The 25896-nt window shown below is 43.3% G+C and overlaps 1 protein-coding gene across 5 annotated transcripts in view; it reads left to right on the top strand.

Annotated features, from left to right (window-relative positions):
* Positions 1–10813: 10813 nt before the first annotated feature.
* The window catches only part of VPS54 (VPS54 subunit of GARP complex), a 53445-nt gene continuing 38362 nt past the window's right edge, over positions 10814–25896 (top strand). For 4 of the 5 annotated variants that reach the window (XR_008576539.1, XR_008576538.1, XR_008576540.1 and 1 more), the window contains exons 1-5: positions 10814–10953; positions 11408–11517; positions 21276–21437; positions 22297–22538; positions 24517–24595. Coding sequence is in view for 2 of the 5 variants with exons in the window: in XM_054821749.1 (XP_054677724.1) it covers positions 21302–21437; positions 22297–22538; positions 24517–24595 (457 nt within the window). In the remaining 3 variants the exon portion in view is untranslated. The remainder of the gene's footprint in view (positions 10954–11407; positions 11518–21275; positions 21438–22296; positions 22539–24516; positions 24596–25896) is intronic. The other variant, XM_054821750.1, reaches the window with a different exon arrangement.

Here is a 25896-nt window from a genome sequence, read left to right as displayed (position 1 = left end):
GTTTATAAAGTCGTTCACTGACAACCATTTGATTGGTTTCTCGAAGGCTCCAGAGTAAATTTTACTCAGCCCTGCTGACTCTGAACTCCTCTCATCTCTCTTAACTATTGTTTAAGCTGTTCTTTCCCTCATCTGGCCTGTATTTCCTGTCTCTGGTTGTTAGTATGAAACGTGTTAATAAGCATCTGGATGCCATTAACATATTTTGTGAGAACAGAAGCAGGATAAATAGTAGAAATCGAAGGCAGAGTCTAATGTAGAAGTAAATATGTGTTCTTTTGTGTTTGCATCAGGAGCAACCTCCCAGAAGAAGGCATCTTTGCATGTCTCTTGTGCTTTTGAAACAGACCACCAGGACTGATTAATCCCAGTCGGGTAGGTATAAAAACATAGTACAAACAAGGGAGTTGCCATGTGGTAATAAGGCGTGCTTCCACAGGATCTAGAGGGTATTAGAAAGAGCTTGGTGTGCCTGTGGTCATCTCAAAAAAAAAAAAAAAAAAAAAACAAACCCTGTCCCAATAAGCATTCCTGTTCTGCCTCTGTGAGCAGAGAATAAAAAGGGGCAGGACTGAAGTGTGCTGATCAATTTTCTCCTTGAAATCTCAAATACCAAGCGTATCTGAGGCTCTTTTGAATAGTCACCAGCAGACGAAGTAATTCGAGGCCTCACCCACACCACAGTTTATTCAGCCAGCTACTGTAGGTCTTTTAACAGAGATGCTTTTTACTATGGCACGGACAGCTTATTAAATCAAGCACTGAAAAATGTCGCTTTGATTTTGACACACTACCCACAAACTCTGATGTATTTTCTGTTATGTGTTGTTGTCAAGGTGAAGAAATTAATTACTGTGGATTTTTAATTACTTTGATCTTGAACTCTGATATAATTTGGAAGGGAAACCATCCTAGACAAATAAAGAGGCGGTGCAACAGCTGACCAGACCTCTGGTGAGGAGCCAAGCTCTGCAAATGCAAGGAGGTGATTTTGGTCTCGTTTCTATCTCTAGCTTCTTCGATGTAGTTGCTCAGTTCCTACGGAGGTTTCTGTCAAGTAGACACCAGGAGACAAGACAAGACATGTATTGTCTGAAATCCAGGTAGGCTTCATTTCGGGCAATTTGGGGAAAGGCTGCCATCTGCTGTAAGACGGAGCAGTTGCTGGAAATAAATCTGACCTAAATCAAATAGTCACGTTGAAGCTGTGGTTATCTTAGGATACGAGCAAGGTGAGACAAGCAAAGACAAACTTTGTGCTCTACAGGCATGTTGATGTTTTCCACAGGGATCACTCTCCTCATAACAGCTATTACCTATCCCTACAAAATCTTGCCCTTAAGGGAAAAGAACCACCCTCGTGGTCCCCATCTGCTTTAATCCCTGGTATTTCCCGTTGAGGTCAGAGATGGGCAGAGGGGGATTGAGGCAGCGACGCATGTAGCACCATTCAGGCTGGGGGAGCCTGCTGCACGGGGACAGTGTGCTGCTTCCTCAGTTTAATCTAGGTGCCCACGGTACTTCCACAGCCTCTCAGCTGTAGAATTTTAAAATGCACAAAGGTGTGTGTTTTTTCCTCTCAGTGGTACGTGTGTGATACCTAAGATAGCAACACGTTAGCTTGGCCGCTTCTGCATTACTTGGTTGAGATTCCTGTGGTGGTACTCTCTACCAGTGGACCTTGCAACCTACAGCACAGCAAAGTCTAAAAACATCTATAATTCAGGGCCTTTATCTCTGATCTTTAGAATAAAATCTGTACTGAACCCTGTGGTAAAACTAGAATCGAATTCATATCTCTGGAAGTTCCTAAGATCCCAGCCTTGCTTGCTTGGTACCTTCTTTAGACATCACCAACTTGGTCTGCTTTTTCTGTACTTTTTTCTCACTCCACATCATCACTTGCTTTGAAATGGCACATTTCTGACTCACAAGTACTCTTAGAAACAAGAGCTTTTAGTTTGCCTGAGTAAAGACAGACTGAGAGGCCAGAAAGAATTGTTCCAAATAAAGGAGGTTGCATGTTTTGCCCGCTACCTCTTCCAATTACTATCCTTACCTGAATTTGCTCGTGCCCCACGTTGGGCGCCAGAAAAGACTGTGGTGGGTTGACCCTGCCTGGCAGCCAGGTGCCCACCAGAGCCGCTCTATCACTCCCCTCATTCACTAGACAGGGGAGAAAAAGTATAACGAAAAGCTTATGGGTTGAGATAAGGACAGGGAGAGATCACTCACTAATTATCGTCACAAGCAAAACAGACTGAACTTAGAGAGAAAAATCTAATTTATTACTAAGCAAAACAGAGTAGGGCAATGAGAAATAAAACCAAACCTTCAAACACCTCCCCCCACCCCTCCCATCTTCCTGGGCTCAACTTCACTCCTGGCTTCAACCTCCACCCCCCTCAGCAGCACAGGGGGACGGGGAATGGGGGTTATGGTCAGTTCATCACACGTCGTTTCTGCCACTTCTTCCTCCTCAGGGGGAGGACTCCTCTCATCGTTCCCCTGCTCCAACATGGAGTCCCTCTCACGGGAGACAGTCCTTCACGAACTGCTCCGGCATGGGTCCCTCCCACAGGGTGCAGACCCTCAGGAGCAAACTGCTCCAGCGTGGGTCCCCCACGGGGTCACAAGTCCTGCCAGCAAACCTGCTCCGGCGTGGGCTCCTCCCTCCACGGGGCCACAGGTCCCGCCAGGAGCCTGCTCCAGCGCGGGCTTCCCACGGGGTCACAGCCTCCTGTGGGTGCCTCCACCTGCTCTGGCGTGGGGTCCTCCACGGGCTGCAGGTGGAATCTCTGCTCCCCATCATCCTTCCTCCATGGGCTGCAGGGGGACAGCCTGCTTCACCATGGTCTTCTCCACGGGCTGCAAGGGAATCTCTGCTCTGGCGCCTGGAGCGCCTCCTCCCCCTCCTTCTGCACTGACCTTGGTGTCTGCAGAGTTTCTCACATCTCCTCACTCCTCCCTCCGGCTGCAAAAGCTCTCCCTAACTGCTTTTTTCCTTAAACATGTTATCACAGAGGTGCTGGTTGGCTTGGCCTTGGCCAGCAGTGGGTCCGTCTTGGAGCCGGCTGGCATTGGCTCTATCAGACACGGGGGAAGCTTCTAGCAGCTTCTCACAGAAGCCACCCCTGTAGCCCCCCCTCCGCTACCAAAACCTTGCCATACAAACCCAACACACATGGAGAAAGGTGGGAACAAAGGACAGAAGCTCCTGACATCCTGCTTGTTTTGTAAAAAGAAATTTACTGCATGCCTGTGGGGTGGCAACTCTGGTGGATACATGTTCCTGGAGTCCTTTAAGAGTCAAACACCTCCTCTCATGCATGCTCAGACAAAAAGGATGGACTTAGGAGATGTAGTTTTTAAAACATTTAGGTTGTGTATTGTCTGCCTGCTTGTAGGCACACATCCATCCTTCTGCCAGATGGTGCCTAACACACTAAAACCCAGTAACGTCAAGATGTTTTGCTGGGATACCAGGATGGTTGGAAACAATGAGGTCTGGGAAGGAAAATAATTGATTTTTTGGCAGTGTTATGTTACAGTGGTCAGGAGATCTAACATCAAATATTGCTGAAGAGATAGTCAGATCAAGATGATAGGTACTCAAGCCTAAATGGTGGAAGCAGACAGAGAGATGCCAATAAAAGACAGGCAAATATTTGTCAGCAGTACAAAGGTGTGGGTCAGACTGCTGAAAACACCCAGGGTGAGATGTAGACAGAAAAAAGAAATGAGAGAGAGAGAGAGAGAGGAACTTCAGAAGTATCTCAAAGAGCAGCAGGATTACAGAAAGAGTCTACAGCTGCAAAAGGAGAAGTCTTACTTATACCTTGATAAGGCATCTTAATCCCCACGGATGATGTAAATAAATGCTATAGGTGAATTCCATACGCATCGGGCACGCTTGGTCTTTACAGAGTGATTCCTTGTTGCCAAACAGGAGAATCTCCTATATGGTTTTCAATAACTTCCCGTTATTTAAGAGCAAAGCCCTGTGTGAGTCCATGGTTGATGATATTGGAGTTGCAGCTCAGACCAGACTGTTTCCCATGACACTTCCCTGAAAGCATCCCACTGGAATCCCTTCTTTTGTAATGTTGGGGTGGCAGTGGCCGAATTCAAAGGGAGCGTTGCACATAACAAAGCTAGCCTGGAAAGCTGACATAAAAAAAGCCAGAGCTCCTGATGACTCAGGTATTAATTCCACTTCATCAAAATAAGCTGCTATCTGATAAAATGTGCTCACTCCAGATACAGAAGCAAGAGCTTTTAATTTTACGCAGCCTCTTTATTGGAGGCTAACAGTACCAGGAAGAAACTGGGTTAAACGCGGATACATCTGCAGCCTGTCTGACATGCTGAGGAATGACTTAGAGCCAGGAGGAGCTCTGTTACCATTGCAGACATGGAGGAATAAAAGTCATATCATTTAGGAGCAACGGGAGAGATTTGGCATCCCTGTTTTAGGGGCTGTCCTCATGTTGTGACAGTGTCTTGATGGAGTCTATTAAGAAACTGTCCTAGACAGAGCCATTGACCTCCATTACCCTGATCCAGCCACTTTTCGCTCCTGCAGGCCCCTTCTTCTCACACTTTGTGCACTCTGACATGCAGTAGTGGCATTCTCATCCTCATCCGCACTCATCATGAGTGGTGGCACACTCTCATCTCTGAAGGAAAATGTGGGTATTGTCCTCCAGGGTCAGACCAGGCACCCATCCTGCCCTGTATCTTGCCTCTAGCAAGGATACAGCATGCCAGGTGGTGCCCATGAGTGTGGAGGTGGGCCAGTCATACACAGGTCTGATCCTGAGGTCTAATAGTTAACATTTGGTTGACATGATAAAAATAACCTTCAAAATTGTTGTAGGTGTTCATTTTGAAAGCTGCTAATGTTGCCCTATAAAACTGCCATCCCATTTTGCATTTTTCTAAGCTTCTGTCTTGAAAGGTTTCTTGTGGCATTGAGGCACCACGCTCCACTTACACAAGGCATGGAAGTGTTTTCCTTGCTATTGGCATGAAAAATTCAGTCTTAATATCCCTTCACATCACTGAAGACAAGGAGAGCAGAAACTCCCCATCTGCTTTCTCTGCCGTGTTCATTATTTTACATATTTCTTTTATAACCCACGCTTCCTTCAAGAAGAGCTTTTCCTTGATGTTTGGTTGTTCCTATCATTGTTTAATGCTGCTCTTTTAGAGACAAGATTACCCGCTACACTCAGGGTTCCTGGGGGACCTGCCCCTCTAATTACATTTAATCATTATTTTCCCTCCTATTCCTTAAGGATCCCAATACCTTGTTCATGTTTTACTTATAGTATAAACTGAGCAAAGGTTTTCTGTGAAAGTTTCTGCAAGCAGGGACCTTCCAAAACACCATACCATCCCAAGAAAGGAGCTCAGATATTACGAGAGAGAACCCAGCTTTCACAATACTTGGCTACTAGTTCTGCCACCGAGCAGTAATACGTGTTTCCTTACTTTTTATTGTCTCTTGCATTTTCTCATATCTGGGAAAACATCAAGCTATTTTGTTCTTTTTACTGTTTATTTTCTACATCACAAAACCCACTGTTTCCCCTGTTTCTCTTCCAGGAAGACTCTGCAGAAGACTCCTGAACTAGAATGAGCGTAGGAAAAAACCCTGTCACATTTCTGTTGTTTTTCAAGAATGCTATTTTAACTCACGTATCTGAGAAAGTAGCGGTAGAAACTTTTTCCTGGCTAAAACTACTGGGAATTGGACTTGTTTGCCTAGAAGACTCTTTGTAGGACTATGCCCCACGTGCACAGGAATAAGGATGTTTGTTGTTTTATACCACCAAGGCACTGTAACACACTGGCAGCACTGAGTCACGTTCTCCTGCAAAGCCAACGTGGCCCTTCACAATCAGCAGGAAGCAGAGATAACTGAAATGCTACAGTCACAAGATTTACCGTAAAAGCGTACTTTACAGACATAAGTTGTACTTGAAGAGGTAGATGGACAACACATCAAGTGAACTATGGTTGACTGACTCACAATTTCCTCACCAAACTTTGCTGGTAAAGAAGAGGCCATTCTTACCTGCAGAGAACTGCCAGCACATTCAGGCTGTGAATACAAGAGTTCGCAAGACCAGCCACACTGCATGCCCAGGGTAGTTTGTTATGGTTTAAACCAGCCTTTCTTCTCAAAGTCACTAGAAACCACCCACGGAGTATCCTACAGTCTGGGGGCAAGGAGATATCTTGGGCTGGAGTGGTGGTGTTACTGCCACCATGGTGTTTAGTCAAAAGATGACAGTCAGAAAAGCAAGCAGCAGGAGGTAACTGCACGCCTGTCGCCCTTTCCTTCTGGTCCACAAATATTATGCAGCGTTAGTTTATTCTTCCCAGGGGGAACAGAGGGCTTTGCTGTTAGTAGAAAATGCAATAGAACAGTAACAACATTTAATTCGGAGATAACGTCAATGAAGCATAAGGTAGAAAATCAAACAATTAAGGGAGAAAACCAAACAATTTGTTACTTTCCTTGTGTGAGAACAAGACTCCCTTCATGGCAACTGAAAAATATTAAAGGTCATGGGAGGGTGCCTGGCTAAAAGGTCACTTTGAGGGTATGGCTTTCCCCTGTGTCTTTGGCACAATTAATCATTGTGGATTTGAATGTACCTCTCTGGTGAGAGCAAAACACAAACCTGAGGCTTTCAGCGAGATCAGTACTTCCTGGGCAAATGTCAACTGAGGGGTAGGTCCACCTCCACATAAAGATCATTTCATGCTAAGTGAGTGATGCAAAATTTTTTTTTTAAAGCTGCTCTAAGCAATCGGCTGAGATTAACCTTGCAAGATGTCTCCCTAGTTAGGGTGAAGATGCTTCAATATCAGAAGTCTGAAGCTCACCAGCTGAGCACTGAGGTCAGTCCTGCACAGTGGGACTTGGCTCCAGCTCAGTTTGCAGAGCAGGACTGGACACCTTGCAGCAGTGAGTGTCTCAGTCCACAACACATCCAAGGGAGGCATAGAAAGTGGTATCCACGCTGTAGCACTCACCCTCAGACTAACCCATGGGGCTGGAGAGGAGAAACTTGGTTTATCACTGAGGCTGTGGGAAGGGCTTTCCCTTCACAAACAGCAGCTGTAGTTAATAACCACCCACAGCTGCTCCTCTGTTAGGGATTCCCTTCCTTTTTGCTTTTCCCCTCCCTTCCCATCTGCTACTTTGCCAGTGGAAAGTGGTTACGTAGATACTCCTGGGTCCCTTTCCAGAAAGCCAGACTACTGAAAGCAATCAATGAATATGCTTTGGCCAAACGCAAACTTTCCGTCTCACTTGTGAGTGCTTGCAGGAACCACGGGAACACCCCCAGCCAGCCGTGAGCAATGAGCAAGGCAGGAATGCCATCCTCAACCCACATGGCTGAGGACATTTCGTCTGAGACAACAGTAAGTAACACAAAGTACAACTGCAAAGGAGGACAGGGCTAACGCCGCCTCCATCCCTCCCACAGCCTCTCTGATTTCATTGACTTTTTCCACGTGAGTAAATTCTGCAAACTCAGTCTTTCTGCAGTCTGCATCTATATACAGCGATCAGTTTTGTATTATGCTCATGATCTCTTACTTTATTGCAACTGTGTTGTGTTTTGGGGATCAGAAGACAGATAGACTCCAACTAATGTGATCCCCAAACAAAAAACAAAACAAAACAAAAAACTCCACAAAAAAACCCCACCATGTTTTCCCCATGGGGAGTGTGTTGAATGTGTGTGTCTGCAGTCTGAATATGGCTGACTAAGAGACAGGGACAGAGAGATTTCTGCCAGGTAGGGGAAAAGATGCTATGAAAATATTGTGAGTGACATTTGCAGGTTGCCGGAGGGAAATTCCCATTGGCTTCCTATCAAGCATTTAATATTTAACATGGGTTTCTTTACTGCTTTTGCTGTTCCAGCTTTGAATAAAGCCTGTTTGAGCTGTGCTGAGCTGATATTAATTCCAGCACCTCAGAAAGCCAAAGATGGTATTTTGAAGCATGAGAAGGTATATCTTTATTTTCTAAAGCACCTCTAGGAAAGGTATAATGGATGTAAAGAGAGCGCAGCAGTGGTGGTAACGACCACTGACACTGAAGCCAACAATTATGAAGCAATAATATTAAACTAGTATTTCTTTCTGGTATGCTACATTTTCTGCTCTTTAAAGTCATCGTATAAACCAGTTACCTCTTGCAGGGTAAGACAGGAGATCAGATTTCATTGCACCTTTGCATGCAAAGCAGCAAATGGTGTTATTTCAACCTACATCAGCATCTCCTGGACTGTCACATGTGTGTAAGTGGCAATCAGCGGACCAGGCTGAGTAGCCAGCACTTCAGTCCACGTAGGAGCATGTTAAGCTGTCCTTTCAATAAGCTTTGCAATGAAAACTTTGGTGCTGTGTGAGTTGTGAGCTGCAAAGACATTGTAAAAACTGCCAGGCATATTCTGATGCAAAAAAACCTTGGGATCCATAGCAGCAGTTTTCACTCACCAGTTGTTGCAGTTTTAGGACATTAACCTGAATCAACAATAGCACCACCAGCAGCAGCAAAAACACCCAAACATCTATCTTCAGTGCTAGGCATGAAATGATCACTTCCAAACAGGGCTGGAATATTTTGCTGATACTGTAAATAAAAGGTAGTCAAAGGTGCTCCCCATGCCTTCGATAAATTGTGATGTTGCATGACTAGGGCTGCCAGATGTGCAGGCCAGGGCTGTGATTATCTCAGAGAAGGGTCCTGGACTGGTCTCCACCATGTTCATGGGCTTCCATGTGGACTGTGGATGAGGAATTTTCTTGGCTTTGTAACATGAGGCCAGGTGGGGCCTTGCAGATTGGAAAGTGAGAGGGGAGTAATTGTAAGCTCGGCATCTTAAGATCCTTATACGTGCTCCATGGCATTACTCAGTATTTCACAATCTGAAGTCTAGGGAGCCACAGGTGCATCCAGATGTGCAGTGGCCTGACAAACTGAAATTAAGCAGTGAAAGCAGGAAAACTGCAGCCACAAATTTCTATTGGCCTCTGAGGGGAAAAGCTAACGAAATCCTCCCACCTGCTTCTCTCAGGTGTTCCTTTCTGCAGAGCTGATGGGAGGAATGAAATGGGATACTGCAACCACAATATGCAGCCTCCCCAAAATAGTGTCTGGAACAAAGCAAATAATGTCCTTAATGCAGGGTTGTGTGGGGAACAAAGTGTCTCCACAATTCTCTTGTATTTTCTTCCTGCTATTTATCTTACATGTGTATGTATGTCTTTCCCTTTTCTGCATCTACAACTCATTCCTTCTCTTGCAAAAAGCCCAGCCTGCTGCACCAGTGACTGGCATGGGGTCATAACGGGTGTCAGCAGCTTCCTGTTGCCTTTAATACATGCGACAAGAAAAGCTGAAGGCAGGAGCCTGCTACCTGGCAGAGGAGCACCCCCAGCCAAAGGATGAACACAGGCCAGGTCAGACACATCTCTCGAGGAAGCCATTGAAGAGTCCCTGTGACTCCCAGGTGCCTGATCCTGGCAACACCCATTTGGGATTTACTGATCCAGAGTCTGCAAAACAAACTGTACCGAACACAGGTCTGTCAACATTGGCAAATGAGGAGCAAAGAAACATCTTCAGCCCTGCTGGGGTGACACTGGTCTGTGTGGTGTCAGCCCAGCTGGGCGGACACAGAAAAGAGTTAGCGAGCTGCAAGCCGGGATGAGAACCCATGGATTTCTACATATGTGCCTTTATGCATCCTGTAGCTACGTGCCTCTGCTTGCTAACACAAATGGAATTACTGCTATTAATTAAGCAGAGCCTCCCTGTGTTTTGATATCTTTTGTTGACTGCTGCAGGACTATGGCTGAGAATTTACCATTGGGCATCAGGCTGTTACTGCTTTATTGGCACCTAATGTGTCCCTGTATTTCAGCATCTTTTGTGGCCTGAGGAAGAGTTACAGCCTACAATACGTCTGAATAAGAAGTTACCAGCCAGGGGGTTGCTGGGTATGATGCCTGATTACAGTCTCTGAGCGTAACTGAGGCCACCTGGTACGATTTCCCCACAGCTGCGCAGCAGCCGTGGCCAAAACCAGTGCAGAAGCAACCACTGTCACAGAGCCTGTCTGCTGCGGCTCCCCTCCCCTCACTGCTGGCTTGCAGGGGTAAGCCGTGAGGCCTCCATGGCACTGAGGAGACCCTGCTGTCCCCAGCTGGGAGCTCTGCTGGGGTGCATTTGTGGGACACTATGCACTCTGGGATGGCAGTGCCTTGGCTGCGGGACACGTGTGAGGCCTCTCACACCCGGGGATGGCAGCGCTGTAGCTGTGGGGCACTCACGATTCTCAAATGGCAACATCTTGGCTGTGGAGCCTTTCAAATAGTGGTGCTGTAGCTGTGAGGCACTTGACCCTCAAACCACAACACCTTGTCTATGGGCCCTGTCAAAAGCCGGCGCCTTGGCTACGGGGCACTCATGGGGCCTCCCGCACCCCGGGATGGCGGTGCTGTAGCTGTGGAGCACTTAGGGGACCTTTCAAATGGCGGCGCCTTGGCCGTGGGGCACTGCGGAGCCTCTCGCCCCGCGGAATGGCGGTGGGCACTGCGGATCACCCCCTCTGCCCCGGACGAGACGGCGGCACCTCAGCTCTACGGCCTCCCCCGAAGCGGGCCCAGAGCTACTCCCGAGGGGACGGAACCGCAACCCCCAGCGTGGCCGGGCAGGGGCAGCCCCTTCCGCCGGCTGCGGCGGCTGCTCCTCCCCCAGGTGGCGGGGAGAGGCGGTGCCTCGGCTCCTCCCGCCGCCGCCGCTGCCGCCGCCCGGGCCGCTTCCTGCGCCGCGCCGCCCTGCACGGGGGGGAAGCGACGTGTCGCCGCGGAGGCGCCGGCGCCGTGCTAGGCCGCGCCGCCCGCCCGGCGCCGCAGGTAGGCAGCGGGGAGCGCCCGGCCCGGCCGCCCGCCGCTAGGCCGCCGGCGCAGGTGCCTCCCCGCCTCCGCCTGTGGCCGGGGGGCTCTCCCGGAGAGCGGCCGGGAAAGTTGAATTTTCCTGGGTGTCCTTTGTCTTTGCGGCCCGGGCCCTCTGCGGGGCGAGGGCTGGGGGGCGGCCAGGGACCGTGTGGGGGAGAGAGGCGGGTGTGAGGGAAGGGGCACCCACTTTGAGGTGCGGGGGGTGCCGCCCGGTTCTCCCCTTTTTCTGCAAATATACATTTTGTATTTCTATGGTAACCCCACGATGGGAAATGGGCGGTGTCTGAAATCGGTGCCTGTCCCTGGCAGGGAGGTGTTGAGTGTGTGGAAGTGTCAGCCTTAAGCCAGGCTTTCGTGGGCTGCCCTGGGCACGGCTGTCGTGGCCCTCTCTCATGTGGGCTCTCTCCTGCAGGTCACTGACGCCGTCCCCAGGCTCCGAGACTGGGCAGTTTTCCGTACAATGCGAGGAGGAGAGATATGACGACGGCTTCCCTGAGATACTCCCAGCGTGTTCTCGCTAAGGTATGGCCAGCTCCTTGTGTGGCGATGCTACACTCGTCGGGCACGGCTTTTATAAGAAGTTGGTGCTGCCTGGGGAAGTAACGTTTGGAGCAAGCATTTGGAGTTTTTTCTGTGTAATGCTGGCACATGACACCCATGTTGATGGCAATTGGGATGGACTGGGATGTGGAGACCTGCAGTTGTTGGATCCAAAACCCACGTAGGATTGCAATGGTTCCTGGGCTTGTAGGCAATCCTAAAGTTGTGTGTGTAGACAAGCATCATTTCTCACCTTTCCTTACTGTAATTTTTCAAACACACTATGTCCTGTTGAGAGAAATACCCATATGTATTTGTAAAATACTGACCTCATGCACTTTCAACAAAAAAAATTAACTTTTTCTTGGACTGTCTAGTTTCAGCCTTAATATTTTATTGATTCTCCTTTCCTTCTCTGTTTTTCTTATATTTTAGAAGTACTTAGGATTTCTGTTACAGACCATTGAGAGATCCCAATTGTGTAAAGTACCCATTTTAAAGTACATAAAAATATTTACTTCATTACAGATTTACCTGTATGTTTTGAGAGTTTTAAAGTGCAGGTGGTGTGTTGACTTTACTGTCTTTCCTATACCCTATCTGATAGAGTCCTGAGCAAGAAGAATTCCTGTGGACTTCTGTGCAGCTGTGGTGCTGTGCAATCACAGCTGCTTTGCAGCCCTGTGAAAAAATGCCGTTACTAAAAAACCTGACTGCAGTATGTTAATTGTTGTAGTGGCTGCAGTAATTGCTACTTTAGCCCGAGAGCCCCTGGGACTCTTTCCCAAACTGTAGATTAGACAAAAGCTATAGTTCCTTTGAAATCCTTTGGGCATAGGATGGTGCTTCTGTTGGGTAGGAAAACAATGCTTAAAATGAACCAATTGACAGGAAGTTCTATGGCTGTCTAAGCAAAAGCTGCTGTTCATCTTGTGGGCAACCTCACCAGTGAGGTTTGAAGGCTGCACGCTGAGAAGCAGCTCTACCTTTCCCATCACATTTGCTGGTAATGGGATCTGTCCTAGGCAGCCCTGTGTCTTCAGTACTGTCTTTCTCTGTAGTGGGAGTCTGGTGCATGTATGGAGGAATTTTGCTTTTCGTCATGGGAGGAGAAGGGGACGTACATTTCCAAAGTTGAACAGGAATATTGTTTGCCTGAGAAGTGTCAGGAGCCGCTAGAGAGAGTGAAGAATGCAGACCACAAACTTGCTCTTTGGCAGTTTGTGTGGGAAGAAGTTGGGAAATGGAATCATGTAGGTATCATTTCTTCTTTTGGGGCAGCAACTCTGTGTAGAAGCCACTTCTGCTTTCCTTCTTCAGACTTTTGGGGAAATGAGGAGCTGCAAGTTTCTCAAGAAGAGTGAAGGGCCACGAGCATCTTATCATCCTTCCAGTTGGGAGTCTCAGGGCTCTTTTGGTTTCTGTTCCTTTTTTTTTTCTCACCTGATTTTGTTTAGTCCTCGTTTTATTTGATTAATCTAACATAAAGAAAGGGTGAGTGTGAATGGATGGTCTACATATATATTTCTGGGGCCTCATGATTAAGACCAAAGAAGTATTTACCAGCACATCTAAAATTTGTCTTCCCTGTATTTTTAACTTTTTGCACCCACCTCACCTAGGTACTAGGTTTTAAAAAGAGATCTGAGTATTCTTTTCAAAAGATAAAGAATCCTTTATGTATTTCCCTTGTACTCAAAAATGGCAGATCCATTTACTGATCAGATGTTACAAAATACTCATCTTTGGATAGAGAAAAAGCTAGCATATTTCAGCTACTAATCTGATCTTAAAACAGAAAAAGAAGCCACTTTGGATGTGGGGGTGTGTGTATTTAAGATAGGTTATTAGAACTGGAGTAGCATATCTGGTGCTTTGCAATTGGCATAGAGTTCCCATCAGTTTTACATAGTTACTGTTAGCAGCAGTGTAAGACCTTCCTTTTATTTTTTGGCATTCTAAATGGAGCATAACCATACTGTTTTTTATGTTTATAGAAATATTTATTTTTCTTGTAAATGGAAGCTATTTCAGGGATGAAGTGATGTGAATAGAGGTGATCCATTTCATTTGGTCTTCTGTAGGGCAGGTATTAACACCACGAGAACTATCAACTCATGGGTGGTGCGCTCTGGTGCTCACCAAGGAAAAGTTTGGGTGGTCTCGTTTGCTGAGTACTTGCCCTGCAGAGTGACTTACTGCCTTCCGCTAGTGGACTGGCACAAGACTGCTCTATAGGACTTGCTGTGAGGTATGCTGTGCCTGCTTTTGGATAATCCCTGGTCTCAGCTTTTTGCATAATGTTAAAACTATTAAATAGTTTTATTTGGCTCTTTCATAGCTACTTGCAGTTGTTCAGGGCTTTGGTGAGGCTTCAGAAAGACATGATTCTCATGAAAAATCACATTTTTAGAAAATTAGTTTCAGATTAACAAATTGAGCCCAACCCCACTGAAGATAGCAAGCGGAGAGCCTGCACAGGGAAACCTGCTGTTGATGCAAATTGCCATCAGCTTCTGTCAAACTCCTTTCGTAAAGTTAGGGCCTTAGTGTTAGAATTTTTGCTCTGGCTGGTGCAGTTCTCCTGCCTTTCCTCAAAATGTCACTGCTCCACAGTCCTGCCTTTGACAGACTTCTAGCTGGAATGCCTGCCGGGCCTGCTTGATCTTTGTTCAGCTGCATGTACGTCTGTGGAGTTATATGAGGTATTCATATTTCACCATTTTCCGAGAGGATATTGCACACTATAATGCTGATGCCTGAAAAAAAGAGTACAAAGTGATTTCACTCTCATCTTGTGTGATAGTGGGGGCAACTAACCACAAGGGCTTTTCTTTTCTGACATATATTTTTACTGCTTTGTTAATTGCTTCTGAATGATTCTGCCACCCCTGGCATGGAAGAACTTGACACATAATGACCTAAATAGCTGTAGGAAGGTCTGTTCCTCCAGCACAGAAGCTGCCTTCCGATTTCAAATTAGTGTTCATCATTGGGAAGTTAGGTTTCCGGATGAGAGGAAGTGCATTTGGTATATTGGGTATATCACAGATGTTTCATTTAATTGTTTTATTCAGTACCTGAATAAAAGTGAAATACTACTTTTAAGATAATTTGTCTATAGGGAGATAAATTGCTTTCCAATTTTTGACAGAATGTTTATGCTTGTGTATTCTAAATAATGTGTGCGTACGTGCATTCAAATAACAATATGTTCAGTGATGAGGCCTTTTGGGGTAATTTTTTTCAGATGATCTTATTCTTGTATTTAAAGAAGTGAAGCTCAACTAAAGCTCTTTTTTTTTTTTTTTTTTTTTAATCTAGTGTTGAGGTGACTTCAGCTGGAGGAGGGAAAAAGAAACCAGTACAAAATATAATAGTATGAAAATCAGATGCTGTTTTACCCTGGCCTTGTAGTTGACCCACGGTGCTTTGCAGTGGGGATGCAGTTGTCCTGCTCTTTCTTTGTAGTCAGATTATTTTTGCCTTTCCTGTTTCCCCATGTGAGGAGAGCATTTTGAGGTGGCATTATGAAAGAGATGATATAACGGGAGGGTGGTGGCGTTACTCTTTAAGCTTTTCAAGTGCTCTTGCTTTTCCACAGTCCCCATTATGCAGTTTGCTGAGAAAGTAGAACAGTCTGGCTCAGCTCAGCACCGTCCAAGGAATTACAGAATTTGCTGGATCGTAACAGCACGTGTGGCTAAGCAAGGCTGATGAGAAACACAGATAACTCATATATAGCTTCCTTCTCAAATTGCTTTTATCCCAGCAAGGCTAATCTGGATGGTCATCACTCATGCTAACTTTGCAGAGAAGGTATACCCTCAGTGTGGGGACATGAGATTTGGGATGCTATTAAAAGATGTGCAGAATGCACCGAAATATATGTGTGTTCATGAATGCAAATATGCGTATATTTATTAGGCTTTCAGAAAGGCCAGGCTGACACAGGCTTCTCTCCAAGTTGTGTAAGGAGATTTGATGTTGGAGTGCGCATCAAATGTAGATGGCTTGCCATGGGGACAAGTCACAGCTGTTGTCTGACTCTAGCCTCATCACCGCCCTGACAATCATCTACTTCCTACCCTAAAACCCCAGGGTGGAAATAGGTGTTCAGAAAGAGCTTGAGTTAGCAGAAGAGCTTCCACCGGCATAACCTCTTTCTCTGAAACTGCTTAAACATTTCTGCTGAAAGCTAACCTTGACTTTCCCACTGAAAGAGGGATGTCTATCTTGGGGCACAGGGGCAAGCATGGAAATTTCAGCCCGAGGAATTAACCGGTTGAAAAAAATTGAAAGCTTGTGTTAGTCCAGGCTGGTTCACTTTGTCTTACAAAGGTGGTGTGTACTTTGCTTATACCATGGTTTCCTTGTTACAGGGTTAAAGCCTGCTAATTTAGCAAAAAGAGCTGTATAATAATACAGTGGGAAACCTAAACTTTTGAGGGCAGAGTAAATATATTAGACCAGTAGTGGGCACATTGTTGGCTGTTATGGTCCTGGAAGAAATCCTTTGTGCATTTTTCTCTTTTCATTATGTTTCGGGTAACCTTTTCCTTTAGTATCTCCAGTATTTATCACTTCTAGAAATGGTGAAATATTTTGCTTTACAATGACTTGTGGGTGGCTTCTGATGGTTTTCTGTTCTGAAGCATCTTGGGTAACCAGCACAGTACTTTGAAATGTTTTGATTTCACTCTGTTGCTGCGAGATAAAGCCATGAAAAGCAGCATTCGTATTCACAGAGAAACTTTTCCTTGCCTTACTTTTGGGACGCAGAGTGTGCCTCTTGAAGAGTACCTAGTGGTGTCCAAGCGTGGCTCATCATGGACAGTGTGGAATACTTAGAGGAGAACTTGCTCAGTGCTGTATGGTCAGGTGGAAGCCCTAGGCTCTTTCCCCTGGGTGCTTTGTGTCTCTTCTCAGATGTCACTATTTTTGAAGCCAAAATCGAGGTTGGATAGCAGATTCTATGAATTGTATGAAGGGCTGGACCTAATAAGCTCCATGTTCCTGAGTGCCCGTTGTAGTATCAGCTAACTTACCTTCACCTTAAATTGGTAGTTTTGATATTATTAGTAGGTTGTAGATTTATTTTCATTTGGGAGGGAGAGCACAGAGAAAGGAGAAACATGGGTTTCTTTACTGCATAAATTGAGACTTATTTCAGACACCTTGCAGGGATTGTGCCAGCTTCATAAATTCTAATTTGGATTGTTAATACAAATTACAACTTTACAAACCAAACTATGTGCACATGAAAATTCTCAGTAAAAAATAATTAGCTCATGTTACCTTAAGTAGGAAGTAGCAAATTGGTTGATAATGCTAATGGAAAACTACCAAAAAATGAGGAAATATGAAATTAACATCCATGAATAGGCAAGGCTTAGTTTGCACCTTCTCTAATATTGTGTTTGTGTAGAGATAATACTGAATGTTTTGGTAGTGAAGAATTGCTATCTGAAAAACAAAGAGTGCATATAATGCTCAGAATATGGAAAGCCAGTTTCTGAAGGACTTTGTGCAAGTGTTAATACTTACAAAACCAAGCACATGCTCAAGAGTTATAACCATCCTGTGCAATTACTTCTGAGTAATATGCTTTGTTGTTTGTTGTGCTGATCTTCTAACTCCTGAAACTTTGGGTGTGAAACTCAAGGGTCAGAGAGTAGTCATCACAGAAGTAACTTCTTAAAATTCATGTGATTAATACATTACTAACTGCACAGATCTTCTGCTTTGCTGACTGTACAGTATCCAAGCATGGGGTTATTACATTTGTCATCGCAGTAATTTTATTCTGTGCTATATGTTGTACAACTGTGTCATATCATAGTTGCTAAGCATGTTCTTGAGTAAGGATTTTTTTTTAAGAGAAAGCTGTAAGATTGTTGAATATGCATGTGTTCAGACTGTAAGAATACCATAAATTCAAATCATCAAAGCTATTTTCATTGTTGTGATGATTGATATTTTAACGTTTTTTTGTTTAACTTCAGTGATATGAAGTCATTAAAGTGACAGTGTAATTTAATGTCATTTTTTAAACTAAGGAAATTAATACAGTGTGTACAAAATAGATTTAATATATTGAAGGCATGTTGCAAATATAGCTGTTATCCTGTAAGTATTTCCATCATTACTCTTGTATCTAACTCCTAAAGTTTTTTTTTATTGTGTTAGTTTAATACATGTTGCTAGATAACATGTGAGTAAATTATGGTGATTACTGGAGGGAACTGAGTTAATCTAGCCCAGTTTTAATTGGATATAATTTAAATATTGATGTCATTAAGTTACGCAGTTGTATATTCTCATTGCTGCACATATGCTGTTCTAAGTAGGAGGCTCAGGGGACTCACCATTGCATAATTCATTCTGCACAGCTTGTGCAGTTAACTACATTTACCTGCATTTGACTCGCACTCGAATGAGTTAAAATATTCTGCAGCAATTTTGTTGTATGTTAACATTGAGTTTCATTTTTTTGGTATGTTTAAATCAGCGAATTTATATATTGTTGTATATTTAACAAAGCTGATTCAGGAAGCTGGTTATAGATTCATTTGTCTATAAAATGTTTAGTAGTGTAGCATGAGGAAGGGCTGTTGGTGAACGAATAAAACTTTTTCACTTGTGTACAAGGTTAGTGTACACAGCAGGCCTCAGGTGGAGGGCAGGATTTATGTCTTCGGATAGACTTGACACATATTCCTTTGTAATTCAAAATTAATTCAGGTAATATTGTCCAGTTTTCTTTCTCTCTCTGAAGCTATACTTACTTGACTAATTTAAGGACTGCAGTTTGAGGAGTGCCTGGTTTTGGGCAGTACAGATGGGTTTATTCCTGTGCATATGTGGCTGTTCGTTGAGGTTAATTATCCATAAGGTCCTGACTTATGAGGCTGCTGGAATAGCTGTTAACTATAAATAATTTAGTACAGCGTCATATTGCATGCCACTTAAGAAGGCCTCTGCCTGTGAATCCTTATATCTTGCTGAAATCCACTCAATAGTATGAAGGTTACTGTTTGCATTGATATTTTATTCTACTCTTTTCATTCTATTTTAAGATTTGTCAGTGTGCAAAGGCAATGTGAATATTTTATGGTGATAAGTAATAAAAGTATCTGTGCAAGAGTAGGTGTAGTTTATTTTTTTAAAAAGCTGAGGTATTGAGCTAGTCTTCAGTGTTAAATTGTTTTTTAAATTTATTTTAAATCTTGGACTAGCATAACGCAGTTAGCATTTTCTCCACTGAGATTTATGTAGTTGAGAGAATTCACATCTTAGAATATACTTTTAGGCAGTACTTCATTATGGGGAAAGGAGAGAGGCTTAATGAAAGACTTGCTAGCAAGAGTACAGGATTTCAGTGCATTCTACAAATTGCCTTAGTTGCTCATACATCTGGCTAGAGCAGACTGTGTCTCATATTACAGAGGCTTTTTCAGGAGAAAAACTGCAAATACAGAACTTTGAAGCAGTTCCAATTGCAGATAAATTTACTGTATGCCTTTAGGAGACTTGATCATTATAAGTTAGCACTGGATGTGTTTTCTTTAAGAATGCTAAAATGAGAGTGTTCTGTCATTATCATAAACTAGATTTTTCACAAAAACACCCCAAAACATTAGAGAAGAGCTTAATGCAGAAACAAGTTGTTTTGGAAATGTTAAGGGAAGAACATAAGAATATGAACATGCAAGACAAGTAGCAGAGAAAAAGTCTTCTTTGGGTCTTTTTGGGGAGAGAGACCGATGCTTTATTTAAGGAAGGTCTCTCAGATGTCTGGAAAGGTTTTCTCCCTTTCTGACTACTTCCAGATTTCCATTAGTGCTCCCATTCTCTATCTTGACTAGTAAGTTTTTCTAGTATAAGAAGGGAATCCTCTTCCAAGATAACCTAGGAGACAGATTTTCAGTCCTTGTGCAGCATTTTTAGAAAGGGTTCTGGTGGTCTATTGTCACCCCTTCTAAAAGTCACTTCTGCAAATGACAGTGGAAGCACATTATCCTTGTCTTGCTGCATGGTCGGATAGAAAGGGAGAGAGGCAGGTGAACATCAGGAATGGTACCCAATGGACAGAGTTTTGGGCAGAATGCGTGTTTGTTAGTCATTATGGGTCCATTTATTGGGATGCTTTATTATAGCTGGACATATCTTAACTCGTCTTTAGAATTGTTTCATAGGACACTTCCAACCTCGTTTAGAAAGTAGAACTTTTTTTCTTTTCCAAATTAGATTTGCTGTAATATATGTGATGCTGTTAAAAGTTGACATGGTGACGTACAGTCGTCCCTTGGCGCCTGCTTCAGCGATTGAAGATAAAATATGCCTTTTATCTTTCTGTGCTCCTTCACAGGGTAGTAAGTAATTTAGGTGTCCCTTAAGGGTTGGTAGTTAAATGCTAAGATCTTGCTAGATATGTTTATTTCTTCTTAAAGACAAGGATTCAGATCGGTCCCTTTGAACGGGCACTCTTTGAGCTGTACAATATGGGGATGTTTTAATAAACTCTCAAACCTCTAATAGTTCTGCAGTTTACTACTGACTCAGTTGATACTTTGATAGAAATGCAGCTTTGTTTACAGATGGAAAGAATTCATTGCAGTGTTTAGCCCTGGTGTAAATTTTTTAAGGCTGTTTATTTTCAAATTGGGAGCTTAAAATTCAACTGAAAATTAGTGGGACTTTCCATAATCTGGAGCTTTTTGATCTATGCTTTAATTGTCTTCTCTCTGCAAACACTTTTTATGCTGAAATAAACTATAGTTTAGTTTACTAGGCAGCCATGAAAAGTTGAATTGTCAATTTTCCTGATTCAAATGATAAAAGATGTCCATGTTCTATGCATAGTATTTGCTCGTGCTTTTCTGGTATGCTTATATTCTTCAGATCCTGATTTGTCTGAAATCTGATGATTTCAATTACTATAAATCATTAATGACATATTGTATCTGTGGGTAGCTGTTGCTGGGCTTGTCTGAATCACAAATGTAGGTTGCGGACCTCCTCCTTTGGAAAAACCACTGCATGTCCTGTTGTCCTAACGTTAAGGCAGCGCACCAGTTTTCAGGCTTCCAATCCTGGCCTAAGCCCATCATGCAGATGGGGTAGTTTTTCTGATGTCTTACTGCCACTAGTTGCTGGTCTGTGAAGCAGTTCTTTGAAGGCCGAGATCATTTGTCTCTCTCTCCTTGCCCTGCCTGGGCTGTTGCGGTTGTTGTGGAGTGCAGCCCCCAGGACAGTGGAAGCACTGCAGGGACCAGATGCGAAAGGTGATGTGCTCCCTGCAGTCACTGAGGATAGTAGCTAGGTAGGAGGGCGGAGGAGGTGGAAGGTTCTACATTTGCCCACCCAAGCTTCCTGATATCTGTGAGGAAGTTCTACTGTGAATGTGTGCTCTATGGCTGCAATAGTTATGGCAATAGAAAGGAAGAAGTGCCTGAAAGACTTTTTTCTTTTTTTCCAAATGTACAATTTTATTGGTGCTGTGTGCAAGAACAAACTATCCCCCAAACCTAGAGGAGTGGGAGGAAACAGACTATGAAGTTATATTCTGCCTTTTTTTATTTTTGTGTTTAAAATAAACTTTTCCCTGTTGCTGTTGATATGTGTCAGTTAGAGCTGCAGTTAAAAAAATACAATGTAGCTGATGGGATGTCATTGTTTTGATACAAGCTGTAACCAGAACTTTATTAAAGCTTTGAAATTTTTTGTTTCTTATTTAGCTTTCATCAAGTGGTGATTTTATGCAATGGCATCAAGCCACAGTTCTTCACCAGTGCCTCAGTCAAAGAGCAGTGATGCTTTCTTTAAAAAGGAAATGGATGCCACAAAACGCTTTCGACCGGTGCAGTCACTGCCCGATGTGTGTCCGAAGGAACCTACAGGTAATGTCGGTGTACAAGGAGAGTGAAAATGCAGTTAAATTTCTAATCCATTTACAATTGTTCAGTCATATTTTCTCATAAACTGGGTGGAGTGTACTAAGCTATAGTCTTATTTCAGAGTATGCTATAATTCTGCTTTATACTACCCAATGTCCCTTTGGAGCAATGGGAGAGACTTCCTATTTGCAGCTTGTTTTTAGGTGTCTACATTGTAAATGGGATCATGCTTGTGTGATTTCACTTTATAGCTATGATCCATACTACATGCAAGAAGAAGGTATATTCTGTCAGAGCCTGTGACCGACCTGTCCAGCATGCTCGGAGTCTAGCCGCATTACTTCTGTGAAACACCCCAGCCCTCTTGCAGTGGGAAGCAAGAGACCAGGACCTGTCTCTAGCACTGTCATAAGTCTCTAGTGCTATCATAAAATCGCGTTTTGGTCACAGTTATAGCTGCTGTGGTATCGTAAAGCTTAGCTTATAAAAAGGAGTAGGTGGCGTAGGATCCTAAGAATTAGGAAATATAATGGTAAGGAATTTCAACTGTCATTCTGATTGAGTTCAGATTATTAAAAATATGTTTGTGGCTGGAATTTTTTTCTCTTCCATAGAAGCTAATGTTGAGCTAAATATATTTAATGAGTGTCAATACACCGCTGTGTTCAAAACTTGTGTTGGTTAATCTGATGGAAGACATGCAAGTTAAAGTGTTGCAGGAGAATATCATGTGTCTTTTACATAGATAATTCTGATCCACTATGTAATTGTGGAAACATGGTTTGCTTAAGAACCACATTTTAGCAAAAATACAACTTTCAGTTTCTTACCTTAACACGCTGTCTTGTTTTTTGTGCTGCAGGCGATCCCAGTAATTTATGTGACAGCCCATCTTTAGTTGTGGATCAGCACAGATGGACTATTTATCATTCCAAAGTCAATCTCCCAGCAGCACTAAATGATCCTAGGTTAGCAAAAAGGGAATCTGATTTCTTTACAAAAACATGGGGAGTGGACTTTGTGGACACTGAAGTCACGCCTTCATTCTACCTCCCACAGATCACCAAGGAACATTTTGCATTATACCAACAGGAAATCACTCCGGTAAGAACTCACAGTTAGATGCACGTAGTGCTAGCAGCCAGAAAGAGACTTGAGATCCTTCTTCTAATTAGAGATTGTCCCTGCTAGTAGTCCATCATACAGCTAGCTGGTAATTAATTTGCTCTTCAGTGCTTGTTTACTCTTCATTAGGCATTTCTTCTTTTATAATCATAGTATTCATAGTATGGAAAATGCTGTCTAAGTTCTCTCTAGGCAATTTCATTATTTTTTTTTCATTTGTATTTCTGAATACTGAGCTCTGCACCAGGCCTGACGGTTCATATTTATTCTTTCTGATTATTAATCCTTTTTCTGTAAGGATTGTTTAATGATTGGGCTCTGCAGTGCAACATAGCATTTTCAGACCTTTGGATCAAATATAAAACATGACTATGTGCTGCAAAGATTGGAGATATTTTTTAAGTGTCTCTAATTTAAGCATTTATACATTAAGTTCTTAAACTATGAATAGGCCTATCTTGATGATTTCTTTTGCAACAGGAAGTTTAAGCTACATCTAAGGACACCAGGACCAGTAGGAGACTTCTACAAACTCTTAAAAAACAGGTGGCAGTAAGTATGTAGTTTTTTTTTTTTTTTTTTTTTAACTGAAGGAACATGTAGAAGTCTCCCACTGTTTTCTGCTTCCTTGGTTTGTAACTTATTTTTTTGCTGGTACAGAATTGGCTGCAGGAAGTGTTACTTGTGTAAATCGTAGCTAAAGTATGTGTCATGTTTTAACCCCAGCCAGTAACTAAGCACCATGCAGCTGCTCGCTCACCCCTTCCCACCAGTGGAATGGAAAAAAACCTCATGGGTTGAGATAAAGACAGTTTAATAGGAAAACAAAGGATGATTATAATATAATATAGCAAGGCACAAATGCAATTGCTACCCACCTGTGGAGGGAAAAAACCCCCGATGCTCAGTTTGTTTCCAAGCAGCGATCTGACCTCCCGGCTAGCTTCCCCAGTTATATATTTAGCATAATGTTGTATGGTAGGGACTGTTCCTTTGGTCAGTCTGGATCAGGTGTCCTGGCTGTGCTCTCCCAGCTTCTTGTGCATCTGGCTGGGCATGGGAAGCTGGAAAGTCCTTGACTTAGGGTAGACACTACAACTACCTAGCAACAACTGAAAGCATCAGTGTGTTATCAACATTATTCTCATATTAATCCAAAACACAGCACTATACCAGCTACTAGAAGGAAAATGAACTCTATCTCAGCCGAAACCAGGACAGTATGTATATTCCTGAAAAGGGAATTGTCTGTAACTGAACTATTGCTGTTAGTTCACACATTCAGTGTTTAAAACATGCAAGACCTCATCCATTAGCATATAATGCAATGACTGAGAAATGAAAGGTTTTAGGAAGAGGGAACTGACCCATGATGTAGCTTCTAGCAGAGTTCTGTCTAACATCAATGTTCTTTAGAAATGTAATTTCTTATCACTGTAGTCTCTGATGGTGTTTACACCTGTAGATAAAATTTGGCACTCAGGATGATGAAACAAGATACGTGGTTTCAGCAAGATGCTCGTTAATAAGATGTCGAAGCAATATCTACTTTGATTTGATTTAATTTAGCAATGAAAAAAGCATTCATTGTGTGTTAGTGTGATTTCTGGATTAGACAGCAAATAGATGTTTGGATATGTAAATACAGTTACTCTATGGTAATAATTATGTAGAGAGGTTATTACTCCTCTTCAATAACTTAGGTGTTCATGTTCTCTTGAGACGTGAAGATACTGAAAAAACCAACATACTGACCAAAAATTTCAACCGGTGGTACCTTTCACCTGGACAAACATCATCTGAGCCTTTAAGAGGAAAAAAGTATTATTGTGAACTTGTCAGAATTATTTGGCATAACACAGTGTGTGTCACTGAAAATGTTATGAATGTTCTGTTTCAAAAAAAAAATCTTTTTAAAGCCTCAGAGTAATTCTTTAATATATTTTCTTTTTAACAGAGAGAGAAGGTTCATGAAAGATGCAAGAATATTTATACTCCTAAAGATACCTTTGACAGGACTCTATTACACACCCACGGTACAGTCAAAGCCTTCCTTTAGTTGTTAAGAAGTAATTTCTTTAATGAATATTATAACATACTGATCTTCTCCTTTACTTGCTTGACTTTCACGTGCAAAAATAGCTGCTGGTGAACAATAATTGAAAACCCAGATATGGTTGACTAGAAATTTTCGTAACCACTACTGCTATTTTGTAGGTCAAAATGCTGGTGATACCCACTCTTAAAGTTTTCCTTGGCATGTTTGCATTCATGGCAGGTCATTATGTCCCTGGCAGTGTTTTCTCTAACTTCCTTTTATTTAAGATCCATTGAAACTGTTGCATCAAATTTCTAGCATCTGTTGACTTTGCAATGAAGAATGGCAGTGCTGGGCCATTCCCGTCTCTTTGCCATGAGGATCACGGAATGGCTGAGGTGGGAAGTGACATCTCAATATGTTCTAGTCCAACCCACCTGCTCGATCAGGGTCACCTGTGGGAAGACAGTGTCTGGCTGAGTTTTTAATTTATCCACGGATGGAGATTACACAACCTTTCTGGGCAACCTGTTTCAGTGTTTGACCCCCTCACAGTAAAGGTGTTTCCTCATGTTCAGATGGAATTTTTCGCCTCTTATCCTGTCACTAGGCACCACTGAGAAGAGCTTGCTCTGTCTTCTTTACACCGTCTCATCAGCTATTTGAAAACATTTATAAGATCCCCCTGAGCTTCTCCAGTCTAAACAGACTCAGCTCTCTCAGCCTTTCCTCATACGAAAAATACCGTGGTGTCTTAATCATCTTTGTGGCCCTTCACTGGACTTGCTCCAGTGTGTCTAGGTCTGCCTTATACTGAGGAGCTCAGAACTGGGCACGCTGCTCCAGGTGTCTCACCAGTGCTGAGTGGAGAGGGCAGATCACATTCCCTCAACCTGCCGGCAATTCTCTGATGCCTAATGCAGCCCAGGATGCTTTGCTGCAAGAGCACACTGCTGGCTCATGGTCAGTTTGTTGTCTGCCAGGACCCCAGGTCCCTCTCTGCAGGGATGCTTTCCAGCCACTAGACCCCTAGCATCTACTGGTGCCTGGGGTTATTCCTCTACAGGTGCAGCACTTTGCCTTTGCCTGTGTTGAACTTAATGAAGTTCCACTCTGGCCAGTTCTCTGCTTAGTATTTCTCTGATTACTGTTAGCAAAGACTACCTGGCATTTTTTTTTTTTTTTGGTGTCTGCAACTCTAGCAAGGCTGAATTTCAAGATTTTATGGAAATAGTTCAGCTAATTTGATACTGGACAAAGGAAGGCAAGAGGCAAAATGAAAAAGACAAGCAAAGTGAG

This window comes from Grus americana, chromosome 3 (genome assembly GCF_028858705.1).
Source record: "Grus americana isolate bGruAme1 chromosome 3, bGruAme1.mat, whole genome shotgun sequence".
NCBI lineage: Eukaryota > Metazoa > Chordata > Aves > Gruiformes > Gruidae > Grus > Grus americana.
This window is presented reverse-complemented; position numbering and strand designations above follow the sequence as displayed.